The sequence below is a fragment of the Balaenoptera ricei genome, chromosome 20, assembly GCF_028023285.1.
Source record: "Balaenoptera ricei isolate mBalRic1 chromosome 20, mBalRic1.hap2, whole genome shotgun sequence".
In the NCBI taxonomy this organism is placed as follows: Eukaryota; Metazoa; Chordata; class Mammalia; order Artiodactyla; family Balaenopteridae; genus Balaenoptera; species Balaenoptera ricei.
The window spans coordinates 45,213,055-45,237,553 of NC_082658.1; the positions used below are offsets into that span (position 1 = coordinate 45,213,055).

The 24,499-nt window shown below is 50.0% G+C and overlaps 1 protein-coding gene across 2 annotated transcripts in view; it reads left to right on the top strand.

The window, feature by feature from the left end:
- ASIC2 (acid sensing ion channel subunit 2) overlaps positions 1 to 24,499 on the top strand; it is a 1,027,155-nt gene that overhangs the window by 992,081 nt on the left and 10,575 nt on the right. For both annotated transcript variants that reach the window (XM_059907612.1, XM_059907611.1), the window contains exons 4-5: positions 21,001 to 21,151; positions 23,293 to 23,349. In XM_059907612.1, the coding sequence (XP_059763595.1) occupies positions 21,001 to 21,151; positions 23,293 to 23,349 (208 nt within the window). The remainder of the gene's footprint in view (positions 1 to 21,000; positions 21,152 to 23,292; positions 23,350 to 24,499) is intronic.

Sequence of the window (24,499 nt, forward strand, 5' to 3'; positions counted from 1 at the left end):
GATGGAGTGGCTGCTTTTCTTCTGATTCCTGTGAAGAGAAGCCAAGGGCAGAAAGGCTCAAGTGTGCCATCTGGGATTCAGTATAAATTCAGAATTTCCTGAATAGAAAGAAAAGGATGTTCTGAATATAAAATTAGACAAAAGCCCTGGGCTTGAGGTTTCTTAGCAGAAATATACTGTCAAGGGACAGGAAGAGATTCCTCTCCACGGGATGCAGCCTGGGGTGAAGGATGAGCTGGGAATCTTGGAGGACCCCCCTGGTCATCCACTGAGGGCGGGGACACCTCTGTCCTTCGCCCTGGGCCTGATGATGCTTTCCAAGCACCTTCTCAGGCCTCACGGAAATGAAAGTGCAGCACTTAAGCCTCTTGGCAGCCGAGCAGCCTCATATTTTCCTCTGTAAAATGCAGAAGGTGGGAGTTAAATCAAATATCCTATTCCATCAATTCTAAGCCACGCATTTAACATCTCTGAAATAGAGATGGACCTTACAATCAATGGCCTCTTACCACTAATTGGCAGGATCCTTTTTTTCTTAGAGGTGTTCCAAGTAATGGTGCGTCTTACAAAGGATAGCATCTTAGCATTGGTGAAATATGGTCATATCTCTGGTTCCTCCCAATTCAAACATTCTAAAAATTCCATGACTCTTTGACCTTCTGTCCAGATCATCTTTACTACCAAGCAGTATATGCATCAAGCCCTGTGGAGAGGCACCAGCTTCTACTAGTTCTTTGCCCTTCAGTGTTATCCACGGACCAGGAACAGCGTCAACGGTATCAACGCATCAGAAACACCAGCTGGTCAGAAGTGCAGTGTCTCGGGCCCCACCCCACCCCAGGTTCTGTTGTATCAGAACCTGCATTTTTACCAAGATTCCCTCGTGGTTCCAAGCACATGAAAGTTTGAAGAGCACTATAGTAGTTCACACTCCTCCATCAGAAACACACAGGCACCTAAATCTGTTTGCTGGGAACACTCATCCAGAGCCTTACTATAAATAAGAACCTCTGTGGAGCTCCGTTGCATTTCGCGCTTGCATACAGTGTGAAGAGCGGCTTGTTTTGAAGTCTGAAATAGGGAGGGAAACCCTGGGAGGATGGCTACAGGCACATACTCTTCCTTTAAGAGCCAGAGGTGGGGCAGGTGGATACGGGCAGCACTTCAATGGCAGATCTGGGGCTGGGTACCAGCACCAGCACCGCCCAGCACCCCCTCTCCTTCCTGAGCCTCACTTTTAGCACCATCCTGCCCCTCACCCAGAGAACCCATCACCCCATTAGATTTCTGACACCCAGCCTGGTCCTAGCTGCTCATCTCTGCCCCTGGATCTCAACTTTATATCTGTATTTCCCATTGTCCTGTGTCCTTCTTACTTCCAGCCCTGCAACTCTCCCCAGGGTCCACCACTATCCATCCATCCATCCATTAATCTGACAAATATTTATCGAGCATCTGCACACCTTGGGGACCCACAAGTGCTTACACCTGGCCCCATCCATGGGGAGCACACAGTCTGGTGGAGGAGGCCAACCAACGTGTGAGCCACTGTTTATAACGCCTTGTGGTAGGTGTAGGAGAGGAGAAGCACAGGGTGCTATGGGAGTCCAGGGGAAGGGGTCTCACTCAAACTTTGGGGGTAAGGGATGGCCGCCTAGAAGAGTTGCTGTCTGAAGTGGTATTCAGGGATCAGTAAGCATTATCTGGATGAAATGTGGAAAGAAAAGCATTCCAGGCATCACGAGCAGCCTAATAAAAGGCACAGAGGCAAGAAGCAGCTCACCAGCGATTTACGTTGTAGCACACAAAGCCTGGATCAAGAAGTAGGAGGCAGGTGGGGCTGGATCAAGCAGGGCCTGTCAGGCCAGGTTAAGGATTTGGACTTTAACCTGAGGACTTCTGTTATGTTGTCATGCAACAGATGATACTTAATGAGAGCCTTCAGGATGTCCTGAACTAGGTGAAGTTAGGTCAAAAGAACCAGCAGGCAGGCTCTGTTCCCAAAGACCCTGAGGCCTTTGGGACAGATAGAAAGATGTCATATCATAGAAAGATAAATGGTGGCACAGGCTGCGTGCACTGAGCACCCAATGATCCAATGGGAAGTGCTACTGGAGTCAAGAAAAGAGAGAGTGGAAGGATGAGCCAGGAGAGCTTCCTGGAGGAGGGCAGGACTTGAGACACAAATTAGCAAACTCAGCCATAATACAGGGATTCGAAGCAGACAGGGGCACAGGAAGTTCTCAGATGACTGGCTGACCCTAGAGGACCTTGGGAAACCAGAGTGACTCTTGGGCGATGAATAGTCCTGGGGCAGGAGAGAAACACGTGTTAACTGACCTAATTAATAGGTGAGGAGCTGCCCTGGAGTCAGAGTAAGTAGGGTGGCTGGGACTGAGTGGGGAATGCCCAGGGAGTGCCTCCATGTGTGGGCATCAGGGGCTAAATCCCACGTGCCCACAGCCAGGCACTTGGCAGGGAAAGGCTGCCAGCTTCCTGAGTATCCACATAATTCTGTTTTCAGCTTGTTAAACCTAGGAATGTAACTCCTCTGGATTCAGCTGACTCTCCTGTATTCCTCGAGGGCTGGGAGAGGAATGGACCATCCCGACCCCACCCCAGGACACCACTCCCCTGGGAAATGCAGCTGGGAGAGCCCTGACCCAGGTGCTAACATGGGCTGGGTGGAGGGGATAGAGCTTGCCCCAAGCCACATGGCCCGTGATGGCAGAGCCCCCTGAGCCTGTCCATGGCGTGGCATGAAGTGTGCTGAGAATCCCTTCCTCCTACCCCAAGCTCTCCCTGAAGTCAGGACAAATTGCAAGCCTGCAAATGGCCTTTTTCCCATGCCAAGTCATCATTGGTCACGCCCATTCCTCATCGGGATCAATACAAGGGGACATCTTACCCCAGTTTTGATATCTGAGGGATAGTTTATGAGCTAAGTGACTGAAGTCTAAACAACGAAGCCGTGTCTACTTGATAAATGAAGCTCCGGAATGCCTGAGACGCCACACTTGCTAAACCTGCACCATAAGCTTTTCTGTAATGATAAATTCTCTCCGGCATCAGGCAAAGCTGAAAGCCACAGGCACCCACAAGGACAGTCTTCTGCAGAATTGTGGCTTGCACAGACACAGCTCAGGAAAAACTCTGAGTATTGACTTCCCTTGCATGACTGTGCCGTGTTAGTGGTAGGACGGTAGAACCCTGGAATGCCGAGCTGAGAAAGCCCAGCGAGACCATGAAGGACTTGTCCTTGCCAAGCAACCTCCCAATTTTACTTACGGAGAAACTGAGGCCCAGGGAGGGAAGGTTGCCTTGGTAACTGGCTTGGCTGCCTCCAGCGAGAGTCAAGTCAGTTGGGCTCCAGCTTTGTGCCCGCCCGGGGGGAAGAGAAATTGGTCTCCCACCTTCGGCCCAAAAAGCTTGAGGGCTAGTAGGAAGCGGGCACGTCAGCCGATGACTGTGCTGCATTCAAAATACTAGATACTCCCCCTTTCCCAGCTGGTGCCAGCTGTAGGGTAGGCAACTGCAGTGGGAGAGAAGGGTGCTTTCCCCTCTTTCCCTGACTGACGTCTCCACCCCTTCTTCTTAGCCTTGTCAGTCACAGCGTTTGATCCCTACAGGGGAATGGGAGAGAGGAGGAAGAAAGGAAATGAGACACTCTTTTATCTGACTGATACTCTTCAGAGACGGAATGTGCTCTTTATCAGGGAGATATTTAAAACTTTCCCTCATGGAATACTTTCTTGGGTTCTTTGGAGACCACTCTGCATGACCTCTCTGCCTAATGGGAGTTTTTACCTGAAATTCCCTTGCCCAGGTAATAGCCTCGCCTCTCCCGCTTGCTTTCTTTTTCTCCCTGGTTCTCAGTGTTCCACTGCCACATAAACTTTCTCTCACTGTTGGGGTCTCCTTGTCCCTCTGGATGGCAATCCTGGGCAAGATGACTGCAAGCCCACCAGGCTATCTCCCCCTTGAGGCCATATCTGGTCAGGACAATCTTGAGGTTACAGGCAGATACCCATGTAAAAGCACTCCTACTTCCCTCAGCAGGTAAACTTGTCAGGGAATTACTCATCCTCAGATTTCTCAAACTCATTCTAATATCTGCCCACCATGTACAGCAACTGCAGGTGACAAATATTAAGCCCCTTGATAGTTTCCTCATCGTCTACTCTCTTTAGTTGACGAGGGAGAATCCCATTCATTCTCCTTCCTTGGGGAGGGGAGCGGATGTACTCCACATACACCAGCACCCCAAAGACTCTAGCTAACTCTTCTAATCCTCTACTTCTCCTCTTGATGTCAATGAGAGGGTTGGAAACAAATGGTTTTGCACAACCTCCTTTTGCAACTTCTACATGATGGTCTCATGCTTCATTATGGAATCTGTTTTCTGTTTTTTACTAAAGTAAAAAAAAAATTTTTTTAATTTATTTATTTTATTTATTTATTTTTGGCTGCGTTGGGTCTTTGTTGCTGTGCGCGGACTTTTGCTAGTTGCGGCGAGCAGAGGCTACTCTTCGTTGTGGTGCGCGGGCTTCTCATTGCAGTGGCCTCTCCTGCTGCTGAGCACAGGCTCTAGGCACGTGGGTTTCAGTAATTGCAGCACGCGGGCTTCAGTAGTTGCAGCACGCGGGCTCAGTAGTTGTGGCGCACGGGCCTAGCTGCTCCGCGGCATGTGGGATCCTCCCAGACCAGGGCTTGAACCCGTGTCCCCTGCATTGGCAGGTGGATTCCCAACCACTGAGCCACCAGGGAAGTCCAAGTAAAATATTTTTATTTTAACATTGTGTTATACTAGCTTTAAAAATGAATACACACTTACCTATATTCATTAAATATGTAGTTTCCTTAACAATCTTGTGATTCAATTGTGTATCATGTTTTATTCAATTATTAAATTCTAAGCACTTTCAAAACAAAAAAAGAATGTGGTGCCAGCATAAAACACAAACCTGGACACCAGGGTCCAAAGGCAAGAAGGGATGGGTGGAGGAGGCTTCTTGGCCGAGGGACACAAACCGAGCCTTGAAAGCCAGGTAGCTGGTTGCAGGCTGAGAAGCAGGAAGAGCCATCCAGGCAGGGAGAGAGATGAGCAAAGGTAGAGAGGCTATGGGAGCCTGATCGTTTGGGGGAAGATGAGAGGAGAAACAAGAAGGCAGATCATGGAAGGTCTTCTGAAGAAAAGGAGCTTGGATTTTATCGGGGAAGGTGGCGACATGACTGAGTCTGCATTTTAGGAAGACCAGATGGGGGTCAGATTGGAGGGGGTGCATGAGAAGCAGGGGGGGCAGTTAGGAGACTATTGCGATGGTCCAGGAGGGAGCTGAGGACAGTCTCAACTTGTCCAGAAGAGGGGACACTTGCAGGGACTTGGGGAGATTGAATCAGAATTGCTCACCCATCCAGTGGAGGAGAAGGGAGAAGGAGGAGGGGTCAATTTATCGGGTCTAAAAATTAAGAATCTTGTACCCAGTGTTCTTCAAGTTGTGAGCTGAGTGTCCACACAACAGCTAGCAGAGGTGAGTTACAATACACTGTCTGGTTAGTAGAAACCACCAGGCTAACTCATAATGAACCTTCAGTTTGAGCACTCGTGTTCTGTTTAATAAAGTAGTGCCGTAGTAGACAGGAGAGGCTAACTGCTATAATAGTCAACCCTTAAATCTGAGTGGTTTGACACAATGAAAGTATATTTCTCCCTCATGTTGTGGTCCAGTGCAATTGGCAGTGGAGCTCTGCTCCATGAAGTCATGCAGGGATCCAGCTTTCTCCCATCTCTGTCCTCCTTTAGGCTTTCAGACTCATCTCTCTTCTGCCATCAGCTGGGGAAGGAGAGAGCACATCTACTCTTAACCACCTCAGCCTAGGAGAACTAGTCATACACACCACCTGGAGGCACAGGTGGCTGGGAAAAGCCACCAACCCGAGAGGAAGATGAGAACCCCAACACTGGTCTCCACCACGCTGCCCTAGTTTACCTGTGCAGCGGCTTCACAGTTTAGCTAGCACGTGGCATTTTCTTAATGAAGATGCTCTGGACACCCACTGGAGCTCAGTAGACAGGATTTGCCCAGCCATCCCTGATCCAAAGACCCCAAACAGACAGGGCTGCCTCATACCCTGGAGGTCACTGAGATAGATTGTGTCCTGCATTCTGTGCCCTGGCCTCTCTGTCTTGAAATGAGGGCTCAGCTCTTCACCTGCCAACTTCCCAATGCCAAGAGCTTTCTGTTCTCCATGTGTTCCTCCTAATAGATGGCTCTTCCCTTCCGCACCCGCAGGAGACAGAGGCTCTAAGGCAGTTGTCAAGAATTACCGCAGCCCAGAGAAAGGACGAGGAGAATGAGAGTGATTCATCAAGAAGACTTATAAGCCGATTGGGCAGCCCGTGATCGGAGCTGTTTAGCTACCAAAAGGGATAGCGAGATAAATTACAGCCAGAAGAATTAACAGTTACAACCGTGGCCTCTTACATTGTGAGGGCTGGTTCCAATCACCTGTCACTGGGCTTTTAAAGGTTAGGGGGAAACGTTTGGGGGGTGCCTGACTCTGCATTTATGTCTTGCTTTAAACAACTGAAGGATGGGTTCCTGGGAAAGAGGGTGAGACGGATATTTATAAATGAAATCTTTTCTTTGGGTTACTGCTGCAGACCTATTTTTTTTCTCCAGTTCTATTTGATTTCTAGCAGGTAATTGTTCCTAGCACTGGCTTTCCATAACACGGGCTGTGCACTTTCTCTCTCTCCACTAAAGTCACCGTCAAGTAGCTAATGAATTGTAAACAGGCATGGCAACGTGCACATGTTGCTGCCATTTAAAGGACCCTGGCTAAGCCCTTTGTGAAAATCAAATGTCCTTGAATCATTAAAATAAGCCCTGCCCTGACTCAAGGCTGGGTGAATTCTATAGACCGGATGTTCTTAAGGCAAACAGAATTTTCTGGACTCTTTTTGCCAATGACAAAGGCCAAGATCTTGGCTATCTTGAGCACCTGCTATGTGTCATATAAACAATGCGCTGGATTCGGTTCATATATTATGTCATAAAAACTCTCCAGGACAGAGACTAATATTCCTATTTCACAAGACGTAACTGATACTCAAAAGAGATTCAATAGTTTGCCCAAGGTCACTAAGCTAGCATGTGGTGAAGTTGAGTTTCAGGCTTAGAATGTCTGACTCCAAACCCACAATTCTTTCTACTCCCAACACGATCCCCAAGTAAGGTGCCTGCCTGTGGGCTTCTCTGGAAGACCCCAGAGATAAGTCCCTTTACTCATATTTTTTCAAAAGCTCCTGGGAAAAGACAAAACTTGAATCCACAGGGCTGTAGACAGTGCAGTGGTCGACTTGGTGTATGGGGTCCCCTGCCTCTCCCTGGTGGCCGGGCGGTAACCCGGAGAGAGGGCTGGGCAGGCTGAGGGAGTGGGAAGCAGCTGTCTCAGTCGCTGTGGGGCAGGACTGGGAGTCAGAAGCCTTGGGTTCTTGTCCAAACGCTTTCTCCGAATTTCTAGATGATCGCAGGCAAATCGTTTTGCTTCTGTGAAGCTCCGTCTTCTCCTGTTTACAGTGGCGATGATACGGCTGAGCCACGTTGAGAGGGAAAGGGCAGACCTTCCATGGAGCATCCCAAGACATGCAGGAATTTCTCAGTGGGTCTCTGATAACGAATGGCTTCTCTCCAGTGGCAGTGGCCGTCACCTGGCATTAGACAGCGAGGGCTTCCTTAAGAGTGGGGACCACAGGACAGTGATGCCAGGCTTCGGCGTCAAACTGTCCAAATCTGAATCCGGACTCCATCACTTACCAGCAGTGAGATCTTGGGCAAGCTTCTGCACATCTCCGCCTCAGATTCCTCGTCTGTATAAGAGGGATAACAATAGTACCGACCTCAAACTTCATCTATGCAAAGTGCCTGAGCCAAAGGGTGTCTGTCCAGCTTCCTCCCTGCCCCTACCCTCCCACCCTCTACCATGACGGCATACGCCAGTGTCCACACCACCAAGCAGGAGGGCTGAGGCCATGGAACAACCTCAAGGAGCCCGACAAAGAGCTTGAACGGGGGATATTTGTTCCTCTTTGAAAGGCGAGAGCCCAGGGCTTCTTCGTGGTCTGACAGGTTACACCTGTTCATCTGTGATGTTCCAGACTTGCAAGGGAAGGTTCACTTCAAAGACCACTTTATCAGAGCAGCAGGGAAGACATCAGAGTATTTTGTAGTGAAGTCAGTATTGCTTATGGTTTCTGCCGATGCTTTTTCCAGAGCACCTGAGTTGGGGAGAAGAGAAGTGGGGTGGGCAGCACAACAGTTTGGGGCACCAACTCTATGACTCTAGTTATGGACACCGACACACACATGAACTTTGCAGATAAGGACACTGTAGAGGGGGTGTCATGTACCCATGGTCATCCAGAGTCAGGATTTGTCATTAGGTCTGATCCACCCCAATCCAGACTGTGGTCCTTCGGGAACACAGGAGAAGGGACGCTGCCATTCCCTGTTGCCAGCCAAAGGCTATCCTCTCTCACTGCTTGAGACAAGCAGCACAGAGGTGCATTCTGCTGGGAGGCGGGTGGGGACCCCAGGAGTGGCTCTAGTTTAGATCTGTGATCTGGGCAATTTTCCCAGCAGCCACATTCAGTAGAAGGATGACTCCCACAGGGGTCTTAGTGGGTTATTGACATCTTAGTCGCTGTCCCAGGTGGGGCTTCAGGTCTTCAGTCAAGGTCTTCATGCCCAGCAGGGTCGCCTGCCACCGTTTTCTTCCGTAACCTTCCCATCTGGTTCAAGCAGCCCTGCCCTGAGCTTTGGTACCACTAGGGGCAGCAGTGAGCAGGTGACGTTGTCCAGCAGGGCTGCAGCGCTCAGGCACCTGGCCCTTCCCCACCCAACCTGTGCCAAAATTCCACAAAGGGGAGGTTTCCCCTGGGTACAGTCCTGGGGAAGGATACATCTGGAGCTCCTTTTATACACCAGATGCTGTGATGGGTGCCTCTGTCTCCATGCTAACTCATTTAATACTCCTTCAAACCCTGGGAAGTAGAGATAATTATTCCCATCGTGCAGATAAGGAAACTGAGGCTCAAAGATATTTTAAAACTTGCCCAGGGTTGCGTAGGAAGTCATAGCAACAGCTGCCATTTATTGAGCTCCAGCTCTGTGCGAGACACTATGCTGAACCCTTTCAGGCATGACCTCATTTAGAATATTTCATCAAATCTAAGACAAGGACAGCTGTAATAAGGGTCAGTGTTATTTTGTGTGCCAGTAAGAAAGAAAAACACTACCACTGATGGTAAGATCTTACAGAGGCATTAGGATGTGGGAAAATATGTGTTTCATAACCAACGAAATCTAGACATTCTCACAATGAGATATGTACTGTTACTCCCAGCCTACAGTTGGGGAAACTCAGCCAATAACTGACAGAGCTAGAAACCAAAGCTGTGTCTCCCTGAGTCCAGAGCCCAGTCTTTTCACCATGAAGTGATGCCCTGAGTATTGACTAAGTCCCTGCTCTGCTCCAGTGCCAACACTCTCCTAGACCATCTTCTTCAGTCTCCAGGCAAACTTGTGGGGTGGTACCGGTACCCCTTTTTGGAGATGAAGAAATAGCTGAGAATTAGAATCCAGTGCCCCGTTCCAAAGGCCACTCTCTTTCCACGACATCACGTGGTACGTCACCTGCCCCTTCCAGCCTCTGTAATCCCCGAGCCATCTTTTCCAGGTGCCCACGTGGTGTCCCGTGTGGAGACTGACTCTGTCAGGGCCCCCCCCCCACCACTGGGAAAATGAATGTCTTTCTCAGGGCCCAGCCAGGAGCCAGCCCATAACACGTACAAATGACTTTGAACTCCCGAGGCTGGTGGTGTATTGATCTCTCCATTGTAGTCCTTCCAAATGGACCAAGCGTTTAAGATGATGTCTATGAAAGGGGAACGTGTCCCCAGTTCCCCTTCAAAGTGTTTTGTGGAGGTACCCCATAGACTGTAATTATAACTGGGACCACCAACTCAGCCATACAAAATTGGAATCATTCAGTGGAAAAGAAAGGGTTTTTTTAAGGTTGTAAAGTACTCTGACTGTGTAAAAAATGTGGCCCAGCATGCTGACGATGGTGGCATTTCTAGAGATGGTGGCCAGGAAGTCACAGTTTGAGGGACTGACAGGTAGTGATAGATGAGATTCCACAATTATAATGAACCCTCCACAAATGTTAATTATTTGGGGAATGATGGAACACAGTGTGGTGTTATAAACAGCCTAAATACAAAGCAGGTAGCCCTCTTTGGACAATTGCATAAGATTCAATTTAGTGCGGGTCCTGCTGGTGCAGAGCTGAGCCAGAAAGATCAGCCCTGAGAACTCAGCCCCAGTCTGAGAGTTCAGTGACTCAGGAGCACAGACTTTCGATTCCAGATCTCATCCTTCCAGGATCCACACGTTTTATGCCTGTAGACATCTACCACCCCCACACCGGAAAGCTCCAGGAAGGGGGTAATAAAAGATGAATTTTACGGCCACTGCTCTGTGCACACAGAGCCTCCCTGCCACGGAGCCTTCATCAGGCAGGGTCACAGGAGGAAATTCATCCAGTCCCCGAATGCGGGCATCCAGGGCCGCAGCGGTGGAGTCCCAGAGGGAAAAGCAGCTGCAGCTCATTCTGACACCCTTGCTGGGCTTTCAGAGGCCTCAAATGGAGCGTGGGGCGTAAAGGTGTGAAAGTGCCCCTCAGCCCCGCCTCGAGGATTAACCGGAGCCACACACGTGGTCAGTGTGGGCACTCAACGAGCATCCCGTCCTTCCTTAGTCAGGGCTAGGACTTGCTGCGTGGTGCTGGGTCAGCTGCAAACCCTCCTAGCTAGCTCAGATCTGCTCTAGGGTGGAGGGCCGAGGCGGGGTGAGGAGAGGGGGATGGGCAGGTGGCCCCAGGAGGCTGCAGAGGGCAGAGCTTGTGTTCAGTCCACACACACACCCAGCACCCACTCACTCACACTCCCAGCTGGGGCAGAGCCACCCCGAGACCCCCCCCCCACCAACTCCACACCCACCCAGATATGTGGAAAGTGGATTCCAAATGGAGCTAAAAGCCCTCCACTCAACCTGGACCCAACTTCTCTTTCAAATATACAATGGAAAAAAGCCAGGTCGTAAAAGGCCCCCATCCCAGTAGAGATTGTGAACAAAGGCCAGTCTGTGCCCCTGCAAACGTACTTCCCCAGCACCCCCCCACCCCCACCCCCGCCTAGCCCATTCAAACAGGAATGTTTTCATTGCGATGTAAAGTGAGGTCTTTGAAGGGGAAACAATGGGATGACGGGGATCGATAGCTGGCGGAGCAGCGGAGCGAAGCCCCAGGCAGGGCTGCAGGAGAGGGAGACAGGCCGCTGGGGGCTACCCGGCGCTCTCTCTGGAGGCGACACGCACACCTTCGTCCGTGTGACTCTCCTGAGGTTGTGCAGTGTGCGCCCTGCACCCAGGTGTACGCGGCAGCTCTGAGATGCTCCAGCCTAGCCGCGGCCAGTCCTGCTGGCCTCCTCTGGACTCTTCCGTTGATGATTCTCCTAGGTGGAAGCTGGACTGAGGGATCTTCTTAGAAAGATGAAAATGCACCCAGGGTTAATAAAAAAAAAAAAAAAAGGGAAAGAGGAGAAGGAGGAGGAGGAGGAGGAGGAAGAGGAAGGGAAGAAAATACAGGGCAGAGATGCAGTCTGGATCCCAAATGGCCCCTTTCCAGCTTACAGAGCTGAGAGTATGGGTCACAGAAAAGGGCTGGGGGAGTCAGGACCCCTAGTACTATGTCATGAGGACCCCCCAGCAGCAGTGAAGTCCAGGGCAGAACCTGCAGGGGGGCCCAGGACAGGAAAAGACAAAGGGTACTTATGTCAACAGCTGGCCCAGGGTTGGAAGGAGTGAAGGAAACCCTAGGCTCTGAGAGGGGAAGTGCCTAGTTCAGGTCAGCCTGGGAGTAAAGGCCTGGCTCATATGCCTCTGAGCTCCCTCCTCTGGGTGAGGCCACCTCTGCGCCTGCGTCCCTGCGACACTTGCCTTCCCCCAGCTTCAACCAACAAATCACACACTAAGGCAATTTGCTGAGAACACAATGCCGGCGCCGACAGCACTTGCCCAAGAAATTGTGTCCCGACGAAGATGCGACGATAATGGTGTGTCAGCATGCACGGACACACTTAAAAAACGCTCTTCTGCCAAGGCAGCCCTTGCACTGGGGAGTGGAGGCAGGGCATGAATTTTGCAGGGGCTGGTACCTACCAGGGATGTATGTTCACTGAAGGTGCAAGAGTCACCGTAACAATGATGGAGAATTTTTCAGTCACCCGGGGCTGTTCCCAGGGCACGGAGCAAAGCACACCAGCCTGACACTCACCCACATGCCCCCTTGTTGCCCTACCTGAGGCTCCCCTTCCAGGCCAGGCCTCTCTTTATCTCTGGGCCTTTGCCTGGGCAGTTCCCTGGACCCAGGGCACTCTTCCCACTCCAGATCTGTCTAATGAACAACACAGTCTTTCTAGACTCAGCTCAAAGGTGACCACCGCCTCCATAAAGAATTTTCTGATCCCCCCCCAACTCCAAGTTGGTCTGGCCGTGCCCTCCTTAGTGCCTCCACAACTTCCGTATATTGTTACCCCATTATAGCACTTGCTTTGTTACATGCGTGTCTGTTCTTTCTAGACTGTAGGCCCCCAGGTCGTAGGAACCAGGCCGTATTCATCTTTGTAGCCTCAAATCCTAGGAGTGTTCCTAGAACAGATGAGGTGCTAAACAAACATTTATTGCACACTTGGAAGGTGGATGAGTGGGAGGGTGGGTGGATGGATGGATGGATGGTGGGGTGGATGGATGGATGGAGGGTGGGTGGATGGATGGATGGATGGATGGGGGGGTGGGTGGATGGATGGATGGAGGGTGGGTGGATGGATGGATGGATGGATGGGGGGGTGGGTGGATGGATGGATGGAGGGTGGGTGGATGGATGGATGGATGGATGGGGGGGTGGATGGATGGATGGATGGATGGGGGGGTGGATGGATGGATGGAGGGTGGGTGGATGGATGGATGGATGAATGGATGGAGGGAGGGTGAATGGATGGATGGATGAATGGAACGTGGGTGGATGGATCAATGAATGGATGTATAAATGGATGGATGGAGGGATGAATGGAGGGTGGGTGGGTGGATGGATGGATGAAAATAATGAAAAACATAATATTTTTATGAAAATAAAAGTGCAGGGGCTGTCTGCCCCATGACACCAAAGCTGGAAGGATTCTTGTAGAGCTCCAGAGGCATATCTAGAGCCAGCAAAGCCCAAGGTGAAAGTCACGTTAGAATGAGGCAAGTTATAGTCTTTGAAAAAGATACTCTTGCTTTTTTGAATAAACAATTCACTTTTTGCTCTTGTCACATTCTCTCCCACTCGCAGACATTTTTACAATGGATATAACCTCATTATTTCATTATTAGTCACAAACCATGGGTAATTCACTTTCTAAACTGATTTTTGTTGCTTGCTGAAGTGCTGCATCAGCTACTACTATTTAGTTTCCAACCAGAACAACCAGCAGTTCTGTGTGTGACCCCAGGACCGGACCAGGGTGTTGCTGAATTCTGATTGGGTGAATCCTCCTGTGGTCCAAATGGTCCAAATGCCGTTTGGGGGACGCTCCTACGCAAGAGGGCAGGTTGTGGTTCCCGTTCTTGCAGGGAACTCACGTTCTGTATTTTATATAGTACATAATAAGTCTTATCTAGTCTATGCGAATAGTTAACCATGTGTAGTTTGATGGTTCCTGCAGATGAAGCTTCCCTAAATACAACATCTCCTCTCGGTTCTGATTTCAGTCAAACGGCAGTGTTTAGATAAGTCCTAACACCACATCTGTGATCCACTGGTGATGGCTGCCATTTGTGCAGGATGTGGGGAGGGGTGCAGTCATCTGGTTTGCCTTATAGACCACCCCCTATACTCTACTACACCTGGAAGTTATCTATTCTGAACCCAGATGCTGCAGATGAAAAAGCTATGTCCCCCAGAGAGGACAGCAGGGTAACAGCACAGCCAAGATGAGGCTGTCCCCTGACCCCCAGTCAGGAGCCTTGCAGTCAGACGGACCTGGTTTTGGCTCCTGCCTCTGCCACGTCTTAGCTGTGTGGTGTTGGGCAAGTTACTGAAGTTTGCTTGTCTGTAAAATGGGGATGATAATATTTAACTGGCAAAGTAGTTGTGAGGGCTACACTGTTCAATGACTCCGTGCAACATTTCCCATGTTGGGTTCTGAAGAACCCATGTTCCCATCCCCACATCTCTGCTGCAGCCTCCATCCACCCACCCAGGAATTGCCTCTGCTTCCTGTGGACCCCACCCACTGCGGTAAAAGGCAAGGCAAGGCACGGCACATTGATAAACGTGTAGATTGCTGGCTTCTAGTTCCAGCTCTGCCTCCTACTGTCTATGACCACAGTCTCTTTAACGCTTCAGTCTCCCAGGATATACAATGGAGATCATAAAAGTACCAACCCCACAAGGCTATGGTAAGGATTTGAGGCATCAGTCCAAGTAAGGTGCTGAGTAAGGGCTCAGCAAATATCAGCGGTGTCTATACCATCAATTAGTCTACAGTGAGTCTTTAAGGCAAGTAGTTCTTACTCACACAGGGTCATTGTGTGGGTTGAAAGAGACGCTGTCCTTACAAGCACCTCCCACAGGGTCTCCAGCCGGGAGGGGTTATTATTGCTCAGTCTCTTTGCGATGACTTTTGCTTCTTCCTGGTGCCGTCTCTCCTGCTTTGACCTTGGGGACTGAACACTCACGAAAACCACGGGGATGGGGCGGGAGGGGGGCGGGCGCCTCACTGCTTCTGTGCTGCCTGCAAGGACATGCTTCCCATGAGACCCCATTTCTGCCTGTGTTACCGACTGATTGGTGGATTTGATTTTAGTATTTTATTTGATTTTAGTATTGTTTAAAAGGAGCACAGTATAATCATTTGTGAACACACTTAAATCACTCCGCGGGCTGCAATAAAAACATCAAACCAAAAATTATGGCTCAGAAAGCAAGCAGGCTCTGATTTCCCCTCCATCTGGATGGGCCAGGGGGAAGTTTGTACTTGTAGAAGGTGGGAAAATGAGGGGGGGTGATCACAGGGCATGGCCAAGAGCAGGGAGACCTCACGAGGCCACCGATCCTAGAACCTGGGGCCTCTCGGAGCACCATACCTTTAGGGCCCTGCCCCTTACAGATGGAACAGAGAAGCACAGAGAGGCTGAGTGACATGATCAAGATCACACAGGAAAACCTGCCATCAGCTAATCCAGGACTCAGATGTGATTTGGTGCTGAGCCCACCTCAGTGCAGAGCTAGTGGAGACCAACATGGAGGACCCTCTGCTCCTGCTGGACTGGGAGAGGGCAGCCCCCTGCCCTTATCCTCTGTACTGGGGCTGGGAGAAAGCAGGGTGGTGCAATTCATTCATTCATTCACTCATTCATTCAATAAGTATCAAGCACCCATTATATGCCAGCCCCTGTACTAGAGGCCTGAGATCCAGTGAACAGGAAGAGATACGAGTGTAGCTGAAGAGGGGGATGCCAGTTAGGAAATGCATGTGGAACCGACCACCGACTGATACCTTTAATGAAGGACTCTCACAAGCACTTCCCAAACCTAGGACTCAACAAACACATGGAAACGCTGCTCCGTGAGGCTCTTCCCACCTATTGTCTCATTTAACCCTCAGGGAGGCCCTGGGAGTTACAGATAATTAGCTCTGTTTTGCAGATAAGGAAGCTGAGACCCAGAGTAGTTACTTAGCCAAGGCCACACAGCCTGTCTGTGGTGGCACCATGTTCTTCCCACTTGCCCCCAGCTGTGCAGGCTTGGGTGGAAGAAGAGAACAGGCCCTGGGAATCTGGGGACACACCTTAAGGTGGTGGCAGGAGGGGTCTGTGGCAAACAGGAGCCCCTGGACAGCAGGTACCCCCATTTTACTCACCTCTCTAGCCCCAGTGCCCACCGGTGCCTGGCACATCGTAGGAGTTAATGAAGTGCTTGTTCAACTAGGCTGGACCACTGGGCTGGCTGGGCTTACAAAAGCCCCACTGAGCCTTTGGTAACAGCCCAGACTGTACCCCGACTCCTGTTCCCTGCACCCCGAGGCCAGCTCCCTCTGGTTGAGCACTTCTTCATCCATGGGAGCCTCACTGAGCGAGCCGAACACCCCTGCTGACTCTCTTCTCTGGAAAACAGCTCACAAAGGGGATTTTTTCCTTCACTCTCAAGGCAGTTTTTCCCAGAGTGAAAGCTTCCCACTGACTCTGATCCAGGGCCACTCTGGCCTCATCTTGATCAGTTTCACCAAACACCCGGAGGGAAGAAAACACGTTGTGAGCCAAATATTCAGACCCCATCAATCATCGGAGAGCAGCCCACCCCCTCTGCCCACCCTTTATCCCGGTTTGTATTAAGTGAGACACATAGACTCGAAACTTTGAAGATTCTGGAGGCATTTAGCAGCTCTCTGGTCCACACCCCTCGCTTTATGGAGCAGCTAAACAAGGCTCAGAGTTCACAATTCCTGCCCAAGGAACCACATAAGTCACTGGAACCTCACTGGGTGTTCGCACTCCGCCCTTCTCACTGGAAGCCCCAGCAATGCTCCTCTCACAACGCTACCCACTCTGCTTCACTTCGGGCACAACCACGAAGAAGTGGTCAAATCTGCTGCACGCTAGCTTCCCGGTCAATCACACACAGATATCCCAGAGGGAAGACTCCAGGAGTAACAGAAAATAAGTGTGCACCACGGGTCATCGGGGCGTGCTTCTGTGTTTCCGGTCATCAGAGCGAATATCTGTCTTACGGATGCAAAGCACGACCAGCTCTGTTGCCCGGTCACTGTACACGGTGAGACAGCACCCTAGTGGGGAGAAAAGAGGCCAACGACGTCTCTGGTTCATTCAGCATCTATTATTCACCAGGCACTCTGGGAGATGTTTCGTCTTGTTACAGAACGAGGCAGAAAAAAACAAAACAAAACAAAAAAAAACATGATAACATTTGGCTTTAGAATTCCTCCTCGGGAGGGAAGTGCCTTTCCTTGAAACTCCACGGGAAAGGTTGTTGCCATGTTACCAAGATGACAGAGGATGATGCAACTACTTAAGAGTAAGTGGATTCTGCTCCTGGAAAGGGTGGCAAAGCACATAAGGAGAGAGAAAGGAGGAGGGAGAGAAGGAAGGAAAGGAGAAAGATGGAGAGGGGCTGGGCTTAGGCAAGGTGAAGGAGCTTTGCTCTGATGTAGACCCTCCTCCGACTCTGACACCTTCCTTATATTCTAATGCCCTGGGTGAGTGGGCTTTCTGTGGAAATGAACAAGGGGCTGAGTTTCACATCCTATCCATATGACACAGAACAGAGACTGGAAGACGTCAGCCAAGGGCCACAGCTGGGTTACACGTACCTTATGTTCAAAACTCACAGTATCCCTCTGAAGTAGTTAATATCTCAGGGTGCTTCTCATGCGGAAAGAGGAGGTCCCCCACTAAGCAAGTGGCAGAGCCAGGATTCCAACCCAGCTGGGTCTGACCACAGAGCACGTGCTCCTAACATGGGTGCTCCCGGCAGACAGAGGACCAGACAGAGAATCTCGGCCAGGTGGGCTAGCGAGGAAGAGAAGGAAGCCAAGCAGGCCAGAACGAAGACCCCGACCCCGCCCTGGGAAGGAACCTGCAGGGGAATCCCAGAGCCTAAAGGGATCTGGTCCAGGTGAGCAACGTGTCCAGCCCCTGAATCAAAAGCCCAAGCGGCTGACATGACAAAAGAGCCAGGTGGGTACCAGGTGAGCTCAGTGGGCATCTCTCCTTGTCTCCCTCCTCCTTTGTCTCTCCTCTGGTCTTTTCTACCCTTTCCAGGAGCAGAATGAACATATTCCTAGGCGGTCTCATCATCGTCACAGCATCTCTCCCTTAGGAGCAGCCCAGCCAAGGCTTCTGTGGGCTGCAGACACAAGGAAAAGGCCAAGGGAACTTGGCAAGGTCCTATGAGACAGTCTCCCTCCCAGCATCTCTGACTACAGAGACCCGCCTTGAGCAGCTAGGCTAACTGCAGCGCCACCTGCTGGCACACCTCGGGATCTATGGGCTGGGAGAGGCTGGGAAAGCCAGTGGCTGAGGAACAGCATAGGGCGTCCCTAGGCAGGGAGGGTGCAAACACAAAGTTCTCTCTAGAAAATGAAAACTACTGTGGGGAGAAGCCTCAAGACAGTGGAGCGATGACAGGCAAGTACCGGGGTATGCCATCACAAAAGTTCTGAGTTCTTTGCTCAGCTCATAAATGTAAGCAATTGTGCAAACCCACCAGTTCCACGGCACAGTGAGAAAAAAAAAAAGGCTAAGGACGGGTGAGTTGTTAAGTAAATGCAGGAACACTTTAAGACTCAATCCTGGTGTCTCTCCTCTCTCCCTGGGCTGACTCGTCCACCCCACAGCTTCAAGATCCACTAAAGCCACACACAAACACACACATTTACATCTCCAGCCCAGATCTCTCTCCCAGCTCCAGACCCCTAGATCAGCAGCCTGGTGTCCTCTTGACTTGGACATCTGCATTGGCAGGAGTTCTTATAGTAAACCCAGTGCAAAATAACTTGAGCCAAAAAGGATGGAGTTTCGCTAGTCTGTAAAACCAGACTGTAAGGAGAGCAGAGGTGGAGCTGGACTATTTGTTGAATGAATGAAAGGGTAGAAAAACATGAAGACGTTTGTTAAGGGAAAGGGATAGGAACTAAGTCTTGGTGGGTACCTACTAGCTGCTGGGCACTTATTTAATCCGATGAGGAGGCTAAACGCGGGGGCTGGGGGATGGGGGGCTTTGTCACTTACTCAGTGTCACACAACTAGCCCATGAAAGAGTGAGGTTCAAGGTTCTGTCTGACTTGTTCCACTGTCTCTAGTTCTCAAATTACAATTATAGATGTAGGGTCTATGATTGGATATAAGGGCTTTAAGAGATTTTAGAATCTCCAACTGCACATGCAGTACTTGAATCTCTCTCTTCCCATCCCAGCCAGGTAATTGTATGGTCCCCTCATGATGGGGACCTCACCCTCAAGATAGGGATGTTATCATTGAATCATAGTAGCAGGTTAGAAAATTGAGACAGAATTTGTCCTTCTTTAGGATTAAATAAGAGAATGCATGTGCTGTGCCTACCACAGTGCCTGCGACATCAATAAATATGATCATCGTCCCCACTTCCCTTAGGACAACTGTTCTTGTGTCTATCTTTCCCTTGGGATGCCAGGAAACAAATCTAATTCTTCTTCCGTGAGACAGCCCTTCAGATAATTGAAGACAGTGCTTCAGGGTCCCCCTGAGGCTTCGCTTACCCAGGATAAACAAATACTCCAACCCGCTTTCAGACACTCGTTGGTAAGCAAGAGTTGATGCCGTACACACTGCGATTTTCCAGCTGCTGTGGTGTGTGAGGCTTCAGAAAATCTGATGGGACAAATGGTAAACCAGCCACAGCAGGGTAGCCATGGTATCTGGATCACGACCTCTGTATAAAACAAGGGAAGTGATTGACCCTGAACAAACAGTAACGCATCCCCCGAGCTTCACCAGCTGCATTCTTGGTCCACCCACTGTGGGAAATTGTTTTAGAAGAAGAAAAAGAAATGACAGTCTCCCAAAAGGATTTTACATCATTTTAGACCCCCTGCCTTGCCAAAAGTCACTATGAATTCTTCCCAAACTCAGTTTGTGTGCTTATAGATCCAATATTGAGCAATGTAGGGGACTGAATCCATTCTAATCATAGACTATCAAACCTACCCCCAGATACTCTCTCTTTACGGATGGGGAAACTAAGGTCCAGAGGAGAGCGGCGACTTATCCAAAGTCATGCAGGAAATCTGTGCAAAAGCCTGGTCAGCTCATGAACTCCAAAGAAAGATGAGAGAGTAATGCAAACCTTCATGGGAAAGGAAGAAGAAAGGAGCTGTTTGTTAGAAAAAAAAAACAGAAGAGAAAGGCTCTGAAAGGTCCTCTCTGGAGTGTTTCTCCCTCCTTTCATCAATTTCCTATAGAGACAATGTAGTATACAAGGGCAAGATTGGAGTCAGAAATTCCTAGGTCCATATGCTGACTCGGCCACTGGCTCTGTGTGTGATCTTGGACAGACTACTAGCCTTTCAGGTACTCAGTTTCGTCATGAATAAAATGAGAATAGGAACAGCTCCCTCAAAGGAATATTATGAGTCTTAAATAAAATACATAGAGAGACTTCTGGTTCTCAGTAATAGTGGAGCAGCTTATATCAGACTAACCCTTCTGGAAATAACAATTATAACCTCTGGACAAAATATTTCAAAAGTACTATTTGATGGCATTGGAGAGAGACTAAAAACAGGCAGAAACTGGAGGGTATACAGCCCTTGAAGGAAGGGAATCACACTGGATGAAATACACATTTATTTACCTGATGTCTCCTTTGAGGGCACATCGAGTTCTAAGGGAATATTGTAGATAGAGTTCAAGCAGAAAGCAGCAGTCATTGAGTTTAAAAGTCTCAAGCTAGAGTTCGGGGTTGCCAGAAAAGCTAAAAAAAAATGGGAAGAAAAATCCTAGAAAGGAGGGGCCCCCAGAGGAAGAGCCCCCAAATTTTTATCTCATTTCTCTGCTGCTGAGAGATGGGAGATGACAAATTGTGGAAGTGGGAAGATGTGGCCCGTGTAAGAGACTTTGAGAAGATCAGCATTTATAAGAAGGTTATAAAAAAAATAAGATAGGAAAACTGGTATTGGAGCCAGACGTAGAAGGCTTGGGAGGTCAACGGAATTGAGGTTGTCATGTAGTAGATGCTCAATAATGGTTTGTTAGCTGCGTAAGTGAATGAAGGAGCCCCTGGGCCTGTCGAGGCTGGAGCTCTGGGGCTGACTGCTGCCCCCTCCTTCCTGTCTTGTAGCTCACATACCTGCCCCCGCCGTGGGGCGAGTGCCGGTCCTCGGAGATGGGACTCGACTTCTTTCCTGTTTACAGCATCACTGCCTGTCGGATTGACTGTGAGACCCGCTACATCGTGGAGAACTGCAACTGTCGCATGGTCCACATGCCAGGTCAGTGCCAGGCGAGGGCAGCCACAGGGGCCCAGGACTACCTGCGACCTTCTTTGCATTTCTCACCCTGATGGGAAACTCTTCACCCACTCCACGAGGATGCAAAGGGATGCTGTTCTGGGAAGACTGTTATTTGATGCCCAAACGCTTAGAGGGCGGATGGAAACATCCAGTCTGGCAACCAAGGTGGCATCCTGGTGTCCAGAAGTGGTCAGGTGTTTGGAGAACGTTCCTCCCAATGTTCAATGTGTTTGCTAATTGTTTGCTGTTCTTCCCTCCTAGAGTTCAGTGTCCAGATATCTGGATGCTTACAATTCTTGCATCCTGGTGTGGTACACGTTCAAACATCCAGATGGTTATTGCTTTCCTCCAGATGTTTCCCTTCTTGCATCCAAATGTCTAGCATTCTTTCAAGCTAGGCAAGAGTCCATCAGCCAGCAAATGAATGCGTGTGTACTGACATTTCTGTTGTCAGACTAACAATGCATGTAGCCATCATTAGAGGCAGTTGGCTTGTCAGAGGCAGAAGTGGAGTGCGGGGAGGGGGGCTGATTGGGGCAGGAAGAGTTTGGTACCGCAGCATGGAAGGAAGGATGACTGAGGCTGAAGTCAGTGGCCTTGGCTTCTAACTCAGGTTCCTCCACTTTACTGCTGTGTGACGTGGTACAAGTTACTAAACCTCTCTATTCTTACCTCCATTATCTTTAAAACACAATCATTCGTGGTTAGGAGGATAAAATTAGGCTAAGATATAAAAATGCTTTGTTGGGAATTCCCTGGTGGTCCAGTGGTTAGAGCTCCACGCTTCCACTGCAGGGGGTTTGGGTTCGATCCCTGGTCAGGGAACTAAGATCCCGCAAGCTCCGCAGTGCGGCCAAAAAGAAAGCTTTGTCAATTGCAAACGTCAGTGGTGATTGTGTTAACACATGGGGAGAGGGAATCGAGAGTACTGTTGACTGAAGACCTACTATGTGCTGGGAACTTTGCTGTTATATTTCATGGCTACAATTTCATGGTTATATCATACTTCATTTGTTTATTAGCTAAATCCTGATATCAGACATTTTGTTCATTACCAATTGTTTTCTGTTATAACAAATGCTGAAATGAACATCCTTAGAGCTCAATTCTAAATTAGTGCATTATGATCAGTAATTTCTCTAGCAATCTAAATTTAAAATTATCGACCTTTAAAATTACCTCTGAGCTTCCTAGAAGACAGAGCAAAAAGGGAAACATATCAGTTAAATTTTTATTATTAGAAAGGAGGAAGCATATCAGTTCTTCAGCTCTTGAAAAAAAAAGGTGTTTAGGGAGAAGGTAAGGAAAAGATATCGTGGTGGGCTTTAACTTTAGCACTTGGTAAAAGAAAAAAAAAACTTCTGGATTTCTACAGAGACCAGAGAGAATTGAGCACTGGTAAATGCTACCTGCCTGATGCTCAGACTGGATCACCAGCCAGTGAAGTTTCCCCATGGAACCTGAGCCCAAAGCAAGCAGGAGAGATTTTAATCATTTCCCTCCCCCCACCCACCCCCCGCCCATGACACTGTTACTGGCATCTCAATTATAATGTGGAATTAAGGGCACAGCAAAGAGGAGACTAACAAAGCAGTCCTCACTCCCCTACAGCAGTGTGGTGTGGTGGAAAGAGCCCTAGCCTCGGAATCAGACAGACCTGGGTTCAAAGCCCACCTCCATCACCGCTAGCTCTGATGTCCTGGGAAAACAGGATTCTTAAGCCTCAATTCTCTCCTGGGTGAAACAGATACAGTATTTCCTATTTCCGAAGGTACCCGTGTGGGTTAAAGGGGACAATGCATGCCCAGGACTTAGTAGGTGCTTACCACTGCTTCCCCACTTTGACTGTCAACGCTTTCCTATCACATACGTAAGCCAGATTGTGCAATCTGGGAGAAGTTAGCTAGACCAGCCTTGTTATCACAGAGCAGATCAGAACCCAGTCTTCTGCTCCCCCACTGCCCCCAGGCAGCCCTGATCAATGGCTGCCTTCTGACCATCCACTGGTGAACTGCTGCCCCTCCTAGGTTACCAAGGTACCCGGATGCAATCCCTTCCCCCAGCCCAAGGAGGGGAGGGGTTGCTGCCTGAGTACCTCTCCCTGTCTTTCTTCTTTGCAGGGGATGCCCCTTTCTGTACCCCTGAGCAACACAAGGAGTGTGCAGAGCCTGCCCTAGGTCAGTACCAGGGGCCAGATGGAATGATGGGGGAGGGGCTGCGATCAAGACCTGGGAGAACTTCCGGGTGCAGCAGAGAGATGGGGGGAAGGGGAGTGGGGAAGGGTGAGGGGAAAGAGGCTGGAAAGGGTGGCATCCCTGCAGGGACGGGAGAGGGAGATGGAGAGGAGGAAGGAGAAGAGGGGTGGGGGAGGGAATTGATGCAAGTGGATGAGGGCTGGAAACCAGACTAGGGAAAGAAAGGAGGTAGAGAGGTGGGGGTAGGGAAGGAGTGGGTTTCGGGGGAGCAGAGAGCACTGCGGAATGCAGAGGAGCGGGCAGAGATGAGGAGAGGATGGGCAGTGAGCGTCCGGGTGGGCACCAAAGGAGATCAGCGATATCTCCCCGCGCACACTCTGGCGGTTATTCCAAGGCTGTCCTGTCTCTGCATGCTCCGCTGAGCCAGGCGCGCCCCCCTACTCCCCCTCCTTCTGCTGGGTGTTTGCTGGTCCACACCCCCCACCCTGGAAAACTTCCAAGTGAGGGAGATCACACAAACAAGCTGCAGCCCCCAAGCTAGACCCACTCCACGTGCCCACCTGTTCCGGCCCCGGGAAATGATTTATAACCAAGACAAGCAGAGAGTATTTAAATCATCCGGACTCAAGTTCGTTCAGCAGCTGCCCTTGCTGGATCTAAGTGCAGCAGCTCTGGACTCACAGGTCCAGACGCCTCCGGGAGGGCTGGCGGGAAGGAGAAGGAGTGACTTCCAATGGATGCGAAGACTCAGTTCCGCGTCCTAAACCAGCGAGCAGAGCAGGTGGGCATTGGCTATATGGGAGCCCTGGAGGGAGAACCACGGAGCCCAGAGTTTCAGAGAAAATGGTCTCCCACACTTGCCTTTGGAGAACAGCCCCCTTTGTAGATGAGAACTGAGACTAGGAGCAGAGAAGAAGGCCCTGGGAAGGTGAGGGGTCCGGGACTCCCTTGGAGCCCATTCTCCAAAAGTGGTGCCTTTTCAAAGATTTACAAAGGGTGACATAACAGTAAAGGAAGCAGAAGGAAAACAGGACCAAGAGTAACAGAGAAAGAGTGGGCACGTTCTATGAGAGCTCACACCCTCATCAACCTGTAGCAAAAGCCCGGCCCTCCTTCTCTCCACAGCCCCCCA